General features: G+C 46.5%; 2 protein-coding genes across 2 annotated transcripts in view; one reads left to right on the forward strand and one right to left on the reverse strand.

Moving 5' to 3' along the window:
* Nucleotides 1-2,062, reverse strand: part of KAT6A (lysine acetyltransferase 6A) — a 28,845-nt gene extending 26,783 nt beyond the window's left edge. Inside the window, exons 1-2 of the mRNA XM_030964175.1 lie at nt 1,962-2,062; nt 106-148 (exon numbers count right to left, since the gene is read on the reverse strand). The gene's annotated coding sequence lies outside the window, so the exon portion shown is untranslated. The remainder of the gene's footprint in view (nt 1-105; nt 149-1,961) is intronic.
* A 1,787-nt stretch (nt 2,063-3,849) lies between these two features.
* On the forward strand, nt 3,850-11,426 carry AP3M2 (adaptor related protein complex 3 subunit mu 2). The gene is made up of 8 exons (XM_030964322.1): nt 3,850-4,211; nt 5,390-5,561; nt 6,073-6,210; nt 6,742-6,827; nt 7,369-7,502; nt 8,306-8,513; nt 9,218-9,362; nt 9,800-11,426. The coding sequence occupies exons 1-8, from the start codon at nt 3,939-3,941 to the stop codon at nt 9,898-9,900; spliced, it is 1,257 nt and encodes a 418-aa protein (XP_030820182.1). The 5' UTR covers nt 3,850-3,938; the 3' UTR covers nt 9,901-11,426.
* The last annotated feature ends 595 nt before the right edge of the window (nt 11,427-12,021 follow it).

Below are 12,021 nucleotides of genomic sequence, written 5' to 3' on the forward strand. Positions count from 1 at the left end.
AGAAAACAAAACAATTAGGAACTTCTATACTCTTTCCAATAAATCCCATAACAGTTTTACAGAAAGGTTTTACACAAATATATGAAGATTTCAGCATTATCTCACCTGAGCTTCTGGTCTCACAACCAAAAGAGCTCTAATGTTAGGCCTAGAAGAAAACAAAAGAGACATTATAAAAAAATAAGTTTTGAAGAAAAGAAAAAAAAAAGCAGCAGACAATGTTGTTAAACACATAGCAGAGTTTTAAGCCATTACATTTCTGAAATACTGAAGTAATATTTCAGATTTTATCTTCACTACTAATTACCCCACTACGAATTTCAGCACTAAAATTACCCCACACAACCTAGAGGAAAATGTCCTTTCCATTTTGACCCATCAGTCTATAGCAAGATTTGTCTCACTGCTGAGCACAACATAAATTAATATTTGGAGGGAAAAAAGAAAACCACAACGAGCATCTTAAAAGAGCAGCAGCTCTCTTAATTTTTACACATGGAAGACACTGCCTGAAACTTTGACAAAAAATAGGAATAACTAAGACTCTTGAGCAAACAGCAAGAAACTTTCAGAGCACTTTCAGGAGTGTCATCATGGGTTTCCCATCTGTGAAGAAAAGCTATGACAGTTGTTCCATAAAGGAAAAAAGTGAAAAAAGACCGCTGGAGATTGCAATTAAATGCTCTACTTTTAGAGGCCACAGAAAAAATACAACATAATTTTCAATATTGATGAGGCCCACTGAAACCACCTGAGGACAAAGTAACAGGTGACCATACACAGAGTAAAAGGAATGCTTATGACACTGCTAATTAATGATGCTGGTGAAAGTGTAAGAGGCTCTACTTCAGAGCCTTTAGTTAGTTATCTTTAAAATAACATTTTCTGGGTGTGATAACTGTTGTGCTGAAGTTCTACTTCAGGAGTACACTAACCAAGAAGGATCTGTTTATCATAAGAAATAATGATTTTCTACAAGGGAAGTTCTAGACAAGAGCTAACTTGACAACACAGTTACCGTGTTCTGCTTTCTAGTAAGTACTGAAGAATTTATCAACACACGGAACACATTTGCATACAGACATCAGACTCAATAGCACAGCTCCACATGGCCAGTACTGGAAACACTCCGAACGACTGCTTAAACCAGAAAAGATGCACTGCTTGCCTAGAGTTCTTTTATTCTGAGAACAACAGATGCAAAGGGAAACACGGTTCTCGACACCTGCCCTCCTCGCAGAGCAGAGATGCGCTCCCGCCCAGCCCCCTGGATCCCGAGGCCCGAAGGATTCCGTCCCCTGTCCCCGGCCCAGCTCCGTGCGCAGGGCGTTATGCAATCGTCCGGCCAGGCCGGGGCGACACCGGGACGGTCCCAGCGCCGGTGGGTCACTCGCACTGGCCCTCTGGGTGACAAGCGACCCCTGCACCTGCTACCGCTCGTCCCCATCCCTACCGCGGGTAGGTCCCGCACCAGGCGCCCCAAGCAGCGCGCTGCCTCAGCACGGAGACTCGCACCGGCGAATTCGGGAAAAGCGGGGCGCAGGCCGCAGCGGCGGCAGCCAGCCGGGCCCCACGCAGCTCTCCGTCCTCCCGGGCACGGGCAGTGCGGCCCGGCCGGCTCCTCGCACGGGTACGGCCAGGCCCGCGCCCGCCTCAGCCGCGCTCTCCCGCGCCAGACACTGATCGGAGCTCAGCTCGCGGACCCCCGTCCGCTTCGCCCGCCCCAGCCGTGCCGCGCCGCGGCCGCCACCTCCCCGAGGCGTGGGCCTGGCGAGCGCCGCGGGAGCGGACGGCGGGGCCGGGCCTGGCGCAGAGCGGCGGCGGGGCCGGAACAGGCCGCGAGCCTGGAGCGCCCAACTGGGCCTTCCCCTTCCCCAGGCCACGGAGCTCGCCAACCGCCTGTCCCCGACTTCCTGGGCATCAACCACCCGAGCCGGCGCGGCTCCGCCAGCGTTACTTACCGAGGGCCGCGAGCGCCGGGTCCCGGGAGGTGAAGGCCGGACGGCAGCGAAGCCCGAAACTGACACGGCGGCCATCTTGGGCCCGGCGCGGTGCGGCGGGGGCCGGGGGGGCGCGAGGTGGAACAGCCCGCGGCGGGAGGGGGTGGCGAGGCCACGGAACAGCGCGGCGGGGCGCGGGCGGCCGCCAGGGGGCGCGGCGGGGCCGCAGCTGCGCCGCTGAGGGCGGGGGAGGCGGGGCCACGCTGGGAGCGCGCGGGGCGGGGCGGGGCGGGGCGTGAGGGGAGTGGCCGGGCCGTGAGGTGACGTGAGGCGAGGTGAATATCAGCATTTAAAAGATTTGCCCGCTGTGAAAAATCCAACATTTTGGATTTTTCGTATTTTACGATTGGATTTTCGCAAATATTAAAGTGAATATTATATGTGTTGTGTTAGAAAGGAAAGCTGTATTAATTCTCTTAAGTAGTGTGTTAAATATAGTATTAGGTTGTAACAAATTGTTAAAATAGAAGCTGTGCTATGTAGGATGCTTTTTTTTTCTAAAGAAAGGACTCACACTGAGATAGCAGTCACAGGACACCTAAATCTTTCAGAGAAAGAGAATTTATTGCTCCATTTTCAGGAGAAACGAACTTTTCCAACCTCGCTCAGCCATGAAGAGATCGTCAAGATTCAGAGGAAGAAGCTGACACTGACCAGACAGAATCCTGTATTTGAATGGAATTTATGCATCATGTATGAGGTGTATGAATATGCAACAGGTTATTGTTTTTAAGGGTTAATCCTCTGTTAACGGGTGTCCTTTTTCAGGCTTATGCTGCCCAGAAAAAGGTACCCAGACATCCATAACTCTTTGTTTCTATTGTCTCATGTTGTCCTAATTCAAACTGTCCAAATTATTATTACTCTAATTGTATTACTATTTTTATAACCATTTTATTACTCTTAAACTTTTACCATTTTAAAAACAAGTGATTGGCGTTTTTCACACCCACAATCCTGAATCACAGTTGGGTCTGAAATCTCAGACCTCAGCCTCTCTGTGCTGGGGTAACAGTCCGACCTTCTTTCCAAATAGAAAAGGCTCCCATATAATAAAGGCCGTGCACTCAGTTTATTTAATGGGGTACAAAGGACTGTTTTTCCATTGTTTTTGCATATTCCCAACAGTGTAGTTGGAAAGTTATTTGTCATGGCGTGTTTTACTCAGAAGTCCAGCGATCTGCTATATGAACACGAAACACTAGTTCTAGTTATGCAAAGGAATAATTTGCTAGAGAATTTCGGTAGATTTGGCATGACAATTTTTTCACGCCAGCTGGATGTTTTCTGGGCCGTTACTCCGTGGTGAACGAACCAGCAAAATAATCTAGTGAAAAACGTTTCCCTAGCTGTTCCTCCCTGCAAAAGCCGGGTTATTTCCTCATTTCATGGACGATAGTCCAGTTCCCCTCTAGAAAAGAGACCGAATGAGGAGCATGAGGGGCAGGCGAACACCCCGCCGAACCAGGGGGAGCGCGCAGCGCCCTCCGTGAGGGGCATCCCCGACTCGCGATGGCGCCTCCTAGCGGGGGCGCCCCTGCGTAGCTCCGGGCCTGAGGGCGCCGCGTCGCTCCCTGCCTTGTCAGATGTGTAACGGGACGGGACACGGAATCGGTCACCGGACAGAGACATGGGACACAGAGACGTGTGGGGCTCCGCCGGGCGCGATCCCGTACCCGCCCAGATCCCCGTCCGTCCGGCCGCTGCCGGGATTGTCACGGAGCGGGAGCGCGCCGCTCCGTCGCGTCACGAGCCGCGCGCCTCATCGGCCTATGGGGGGCGCGGGTGTGGGCGGGCCGCCCAATGGCAGCGCTCGCTGCGGAGACCCCGCCCCGAGTGGGTGGGGAGCCTGCCGGGGGCGGGGCCTGTGTGGGGAGCGCTCTCGGGGGTTTCGCTCCGGCCCGGCCCGGCACGGCACGGCACGGCCCCGCCGCAGCCATGATCCACAGTCTGTTCCTCATCAACGCCTCGGGGGACATCTTCCTGGAGAAGCACTGGAAGAGCGTCGTTAGCCGCTCCGTCTGTGATTATTTCTTTGAGGCGCAGGAGCGGGCCTCGGAGGCGGAGAACGTGCCGCCGGTGATCCCCACGCCTCACCATTACCTCCTCAGCGTCTACCGGCACAAGATCTTCTTCGTGGCCGTCATCCAGAGCGAAGTGCCGCCGCTCTTCGTCATCGAGTTCCTGCACCGCGTCGTGGACACCTTCCAGGTATGGCCGAGGGGTGTGGGACCCTCGGGAGCCTCGGCAAAGAACCCCTCTGGTTTGCACCTCTTGGGTTTTTTTTGTTTCCTGTCACGTAATTTTCATCCTGCGTTTGTGAGGATGTAGACAGGGCTTGCCGTAGTTGGGAATTTACTGCCTAGGATGGATTCAGGATCTACCTGTGCCCACAGGATGAACCTTTCATAAATCAGTATTTCTATTTTGCAGCCTTATCTGCTCTGCGAACTGTGAACTAATACCAAGCCGGCCTTGTTCTCATAAGGAGCTTTTGCTTTTTAATCAGTTAGTGACAACCGACCCGTTTACATCTAGTGATGCTTCTCGGGAGCTTCCTGAAGCAGTGAATTGCAGGAGTTGCCCCAGAGGAGCTGTATTCCCTCTGTGCCATGGTTGACACATTTTCTGATCAGTTTAGGAAAACGCCAAAGATGTCTGTCTTCTGCCTGCCAACAACAGGGCTGTGTTGTCTGGGTTTGAAATGTCTTGTGACCAGCATCTTGCCAGCATACAGGAAATGTGTGTGCTTGGCCAAACGAGTGTCATGGGAGCTTCTGCTTCCAAGATGTCAGTCAGAACCTGTAACTCAGACTGTATTCTGAGTTATGTTTCTCTGACTTTTGGGAGTGGATTGGCCGTTCAGGCCAGCAGGGGATGGTGTCACACCCTTAGGTCTTGTTTTTTATGAGGGCATGAGTGTGTTGTCACTGGCTAAAATCTGGTATGTCTGAAAAAGAGTGTTTGTAATACAGAACTAGGATTTCCCTACTGTCACAGCATACATATTCTTTATGCAAAATGCCCGATCTCTTTAATTGCTGTAAGTAACTAGAAGCTCAGGTTTGTGTTTGTGCACTTGCTCTCTCCTGTTAGATGCTTGAAGTTCACGTAGAAAAAGACAGTAAGTAAATTAAATGTCCAGTTTTTAAAATTGCTGAATTCGTTGGGACAGCTGATGGGGGAATTTGCCACCTCACTGGAGCAGTGGCCGAGGTGTGCTCAGAGTTGTGTGTGTCTGCTGTGCTTGTAGTAATACAGAGAGTTTCAGTGGTTTTTTGCCTCCTCCAAGAAGAGGCTCGATTTATTCCTGTGTGTGAGAGCACTGGACTGAATGATCACTAAGATTCTCTTTCAGAGATCATTGATTATTTCTTTCTTTTGCACAGGATTATTTTGGTGTCTGTTCAGAGGTAATAATCAAGGACAATGTTGTGGTGGTTTATGAGGTGCTGGAGGAGATGCTGGACAATGGCTTTCCATTGGCAACAGAGTCCAATATTCTGAAGGAGCTGATAAAGCCTCCTACTATTCTGAGAACAGTCGTCAACACCATCACAGGTACAGGGAAACAAGAAGATAAACTGGGGACTCTGGGTGGCAATATTCCTGCATAATTAGGACATGGGTGAAGAAAATTTATGTTGTCCCATACCATTCATGCAGCACAAGTGTGTTTAGGGAGTCATGTGTTAGTGCTTTGCTTTGAGCTTCCTTCCAATTTCAGCACCAGCTGCACTTTGGTTTTGGTCTGATTTGGGATATTTTAACCTAAAAAAGTCAGATTACATTTTCAGTTAGACATGACATGACTTCTAGGATGAGTTCGTTTGATGTGAGGTTACCCATCCCCATGTGCAGACACTTTCCCATGCATTACTGTGGTATGTTTTAGATCTGGCTGTAAGAGAGATGTACATTTCTGGAGTACTGGGAGTCTGGAACAGTAATTGCTTTCCTACAAAAAACAGAGGTTCTTGGGGATTAATTACAATTAAGCTCAATAAAGCCAGGGACTTGCTCTGCAGCATTGCCTAACTTCTGTGGTTGTTGATTCCCTTTCTTTTTCCAGGAAGCACTAATGTGGGTGACCAGCTTCCCACTGGACAGCTCTCAGTGGTGCCTTGGAGACGTACTGGTGTAAAATATACCAACAATGAGGCCTATTTTGATGTGGTTGAGGAGATAGATGCAATCATTGACAAATCAGGTATACAAGTCGCTCCTGGTTAAGAATTCCTGATAGTGGCTGAAAAGAGAGTTAGGTTTTGAAATAGGTGCACCTTCATCCAATTGTGGGAGGCTCTGTTCCTATTTTTACTCTGGAATGATGCTAACCTGTATGTGCTAGTCAGTCAAAAATTTTACAGAGGCGCCAAGATTTTCACTTGTCTTTGTTCTTGAGGTCCCATAAGCAATTCTGAATTGGGAAAATAGAAGATGAGTAAAAACTGTGCATAGCACTTTCTCTTTAGTATTTGTGCTTCTTAGTCTTGTTAGAATTGGGAGCTATTGTCATTGGCCATTAAAATGGACATTGTTGGTGTCCATGGTTCTTAACTGAATGAATCTTCTAGAGGAGTCATTGGGAATGATACAAATGTTGAGCAGGTAACATAAATGAACCATGGCATTTCATTAAGAAAATAGATTTCCTTCCTTTTCACCCATAGTTTTTTTCCACTTTGAGATTTTTTTGATCAGGTTCTCAAAACCAGCTGTGTTTTCCTTATTGTTACAGGTTCCACTATTACTGCTGAAATCCAAGGAGTGATTGATGCTTGTGTCAAGCTGACTGGGATGCCAGACCTTACCCTCTCCTTTATGGTAAAGCTCAAGGATGTAACTTCACTTAAGAATTTTGAAAGGGATTTCCCAGCCCTGCTGCTAAAATTGTGGGTTTGTGATGATGGACCCCAGTACCTCAGAATCTGGGTCAGCTGGATGAAAAGAGAAAGAAATGACAGTGGGAACTCATCAGGAACTTCAGCACCTTGGAGCCTAAAAAGGCTTTTTCAGATTATTTGTTTAGAAGCACAGGTGATGTGTGCTGTGGCTGAGTTTTTGAGTGGTGCTTTAAGCAGATATCCTGAAGGGCCACCTCTGCTTTGAGTACGCACCACTGTAATTATGTGACGTGACTAAGATTTCTAAGATAGGATTAAAAATATCCTAAAGAAGCATAGAGGTTATTGAGTACTGCTTTCACATGGATATAACAGCATCAGACAACTTCAAGTGGTCAAGAGTGTGTCAAATGGTAGGCCCTTCATGGACAGAAGATTGCTAAGAGGGGAGGTCATTTTAAGTCATTTTAAGGTCATTTTAAGTTGTGCTGCTTCACAAACCTTGTGACTTTTTGTTGCAGAACCCTCGGCTATTGGATGATGTCAGCTTTCACCCCTGTGTGCGTTTCAAGCGCTGGGAGTCAGAGAGAATCCTCTCCTTCATTCCTCCTGATGGGAATTTCCGCCTGCTCTCCTACCATGTCAGTGCTCAGAAGTAGGTGATGAGTCCGGTGCTGGGAGTTATGAAATTTGGATGAAATTTGGAATTTGGATGGCTAGGAAGAGGATTAAAAAAGGAACTTTTAAAGATGAGGTAGTGTGTTGAGCCAAGTGAAGTAGAGGTGCATGGTGACTTGAGTTTTTCTTTTTTTTAAATTACACTTTTTCTCCTTGTGATTCTGTAATTTCTTTCTGGCCAGCCAGCATTTTTCAAAGACTGCTAGCAGATAAACAAGCTAGATAGTGAAAAAATTAGTGTGCAGTAATCAAGCTGTTGATTTCATATGTTTAAAAAACCTTTTTAGAATAAAACAAGATAGTTTGGTGCTCCTGTTTGCTTTTTGACATCTCTTCTAATGGAACCACAAGTTCTTGTCCAGGTTTATACTCTTTTCTAGAAGCAGCTTGCCAAGTACCATTTGGAGTTACAGTTGCTAAAGAATTTTGCTAGATCTTTGTCAGATTTGCCTCTAGTAGGTGAAAAGGAGTGGCAAATGCAACCAAAAGCACAAACATGAAGTTCAAGTGGTGTTGCACTGCCAGGAACTACTTGCCAACCTGGCTGTGACATGCAAAACCATTTCTTTTGGTCAAGCTTCCTGTTTTATTGGATGCAGTTCCCTTTTCTGATAAAACAGGACACAGCAAGCTTGATTACAAAAAGTGTAATTAAGACGTGAGAATGGAATCCTGGCTTTGCTCCTAGCTCAAACAAATGAGTGTAGGATTTCCTTCCCTTTTAAGCAAATATGAAGACAAGAGGTTGACAAGGACTTTCTGTTTGTGTCTTTATTCTAGTCTTGTGGCAATTCCTGTCTACGTTAAGCACAACATCAGTTTTCGTGACAGCAGCTCCCTGGGACGCTTTGAGATCACAGTGGGGCCAAAGCAGACTATGGGGAAGACTGTAGAGGGAGTGATGGTCACTAGCCAGATGCCAAAAAGTGTCTTAAATATGACCCTCACACCCTCCCAGGGAACACATGCCTTTGATCCAGTTACAAAGGTAAGAGGAAAGAGAGAAATTAGATCATAAAAAAAAAAAAAAAGTCTTTCTTATCTATCAGAAAATGCAGTCAACCTGTTGATGCGTACGTGAACACTTCCATGAACACTGCTTTGCTGAAGGCACTGTGTTGGGGTGAGAACTTTTTCTGAACAACTGCATACTAGGGTAACAAATACCTTGGTGTCTGAGTGGACTGTAGTTCTGGCCACTTGGTGTGTGAAGAAAATCCAAGCACTGGTTTTGTATAATGGCACATCAATCTGGTGGGTGGCTTACAAACATCTGCACATCTTGTTGTCGTGCCCAGTGCTGCGTGTTGGTCTTTTGCAAACACTGAGGGTTGGTTAATGGTTTTGGTTTGCTTTGGGGTGTTCTGGTTTTGTTGTTTGAACCTGAGGAGGTAAGGTTTTTTTCTTCTTGCAAACATTAATCTGATGGGTTTACCCATGTGGCCTTTAGCACAAGTAGTGGAAATAGCATTCATAGCAGGCTTTTGGGGAGCCTCATGGAAAGAGAGGGAGGACAGAGGTTTAGAGTGAGGTATCCACTCCTTAATCCCGTGTCTGGCCAATATGAAAGGCAAGATACTAAGAAAAAGACATTTTTCATAGAGAAACATTAAAAGCTGTCATTGGAAGGGGACTCTTCTTTACAAAGGTGCAGTATTTGAGTTTCACCGCTGCATTTTCTGCTCCTTCAAGTTACTGTCATGGGATGTTGGGAAAATAAACCCCCAGAAACTGCCAAGTCTGAAGGGGACCGTGAGCCTGCAAGCTGGGACATCAAAACCAGATGAAAACCCCACCATTAACCTGCAGTTTAAAATTCAGCAGCTGGCTATATCTGGTAAGTGACTCTGAGGTAATGAAGTGCAATGTTCTCTGCTCTGTTGGTGCTCATTCTGCAGGTAGCTGAAGTAATTTTTCAAACCTTCTGAAGGACATCCTACCTGAAACATATTCTTCAAGCAAAAAAGTTGTCTGCTTTGACTACAGATACATGGATTTGTTCTTTCTAGTGGTCTATGAAACAACTTACCTGCATTTCCTTGCATTTTGTGCTTACAGACCTCTAAAGAAATTAAGGGTATGGATGTGTTTGTAAAGAATGATTCTCACAATTAGCACTTGTCAGCTTTTCTCCATTCTGTCTACTGCTTGCTAAAACTTTCCCTGTGCTTTCTGCACCACCACCAGTGTGACCTTCTGTCCCTTTATCCCCAGGGCCTGTCAGCTTTTGTTTGTGGCAGCAGTCAGTCTCATGCTGTGTTTGTTTGCCTCTAGGACTGAAGGTGAATCGCCTGGACATGTATGGGGAGAAGTACAAGCCATTCAAGGGGATAAAATACATGACCAAGGCTGGCAAGTTCCAAGTCCGAACCTAGAGGCTCCTGAGAGCAAGGAAGAGCACTTTTCCTCCTTCCCCTGTCCCTGGCTGTTGGATGCAGCCTCTTATCCCATCCATCTCTTTAGGGTTGCTCCCTTGTCTGTAGTAGCATAAGCAGGAAAGCCAGTGCTCAGAGTGCTGGAAAGCAGGGAAAAGTAAGCTTGACCTGAAACCACTTCATCCCTACCTGAGTCTGAAGGTTTTGGAACAATAGTAGATGGGAGAGTTGCTCAGGTCCCTTAGGATTAGCAAGTCAGCTGTGTAAGCTTGTATCACCTTTATTTTGCTGTCTTAGAGGAAATTCTAGGGATTTATGGCCTTTTGTAGCTCCTCTTCCTTGTATTTTGTTTGGCTTTTATCCTGTTGTACATGCTGCAAAGTTGAATTTCCACAAACTTCAGTGTGATGATCCAGCATCTGCATTCCTGTGTCACTGGGTGTTAGGGTGTAGAGCTGTGCAGCTCTTGCCAGCAGGGAGAATATTTAGCTGTTCTGCCTCAAAAGGACTGGAAGAAGTGGAAGGGTAAATTGTTCTACCCAGGATGGGAAGTTGAGAAGCCTGAGATTGGGAGTGGTGCCACAAAAGGAAGAAGGGAAGAATTGCATTCTTTCTCTAGGTATTTCATAAGGCATCCTGGTCATCAAGCATCTTGAGTCTCTGAATAGACTTGAAATACATTCAGATCTTGTAACTGATGGGCAGTGGTATCTCCATGTAATTCTGCTTCTCCTATTATTGCATCAGTGTTTGAATGTAGGAATTCTCCTAGCTCATTTGGGAAATCAGAAGAGACAGACAGTGGAACTTCTGTGGAGACAGCACTGGTGGAATTTGAAGCCGTGGCTACATGAAGATAACCATTGTCCAAGTAACTTGTTGGAACCTCTTTTTGCCTCTCCTTTCCTATTGCAAATGATGATGATAGTGCTGTTTTCCTGCTCACTGATGTCTTCCTTTGAGATAATTGTGACCTGGTACCTTTGTAGTGTTCCTCCTGTCCTACCTCATTCCAGTTTCTGTACCAGTCAGGTGCTGTGCAGATGCATTCAAACCTATGCCAGATTTTTCACTGGGATCATCTCTTCCTGTTCCTGAATCTGCCCATTCCAGCCTGTGGTACATCCCTCTGTACAGCAGGAATAGGAAATGAGAGGCACCTGCACTGTTCATATTGTCTGTAACAGGCTCTTTGGCCACAACATGCCAATGTATTTTCTCTTGGTAGCAGAACTTGCACTAAGCTGCTGTACACATCACCACACACACGTGGCTGTGGAGTCCAGCACGTACATTCCATGTCTGTGACCAGAACAGGGTGACCCTAAACGAGGGAGAGCATTCATTCCACCTTGCATGTGGGGGACACTTCATGAGTGGCATCTTGCTTGTGGGATTTACTGGTTCCTGTGCAGCTGAAGGATTCCATAGCAGGTGGCATTCTGCTGAGGTGGTGTCACTGCTGAGCATGTTCAGTGCAAACAAAACCTTCAACAAGGGCATCAATAAAATGAATTTTTACATGTCATCTGTGTCATTTCAGAGTGGTTTGTGCAGGCTCTATAAGAAATAAAGTTGGTGTTTGAGGAGGAATGTAAATGATGCCAATTTGATTGTGTAAAGTGGGTGCCTCAGGGAGATAAATGCCTTTATGCAGTTGGCATTGTAAACCTGGGACTAAGTCGCTGTCTGAAAAACTGAAACTAATTGCTTTCTTGGTCATTTTTCTTAGTGTTTCCCAAAAGGAGTGCTGAGCCTTTCCCAGAATCTCAAGTGAAAATGTCTTCAGGCATGCAGCTGAACCATTTTTGTTTACTGTGTTGGTAGCATGCTAAGGGCAGTGCTTTGATTATGAAGACAATAAATACCTCATCAGTTTCCGGCTCCTAAAGTATTGGTACTGTCCTTTGGCTCTGTAGCTTTGATTTTTTAAGGATCTTTTATTTACTGCTGAAGTGATTCATGTTACTCGAGATATTGAAAGGTTTTTTAGATACATTAGGACACCAGGCCCTTATGACACAACAGTCTGAGATGGCTGCAAGTTCCTGTGGAAGGTGAAGCAGGGCAGGAAGGGGAAATGGACAATTTCAATGACATAAGTTGGACATATGAAGGACT

Source organism: Camarhynchus parvulus, chromosome 22 (assembly GCF_901933205.1).
Source record: "Camarhynchus parvulus chromosome 22, STF_HiC, whole genome shotgun sequence".
Taxonomy (NCBI): domain Eukaryota; kingdom Metazoa; phylum Chordata; class Aves; order Passeriformes; family Thraupidae; genus Camarhynchus; species Camarhynchus parvulus.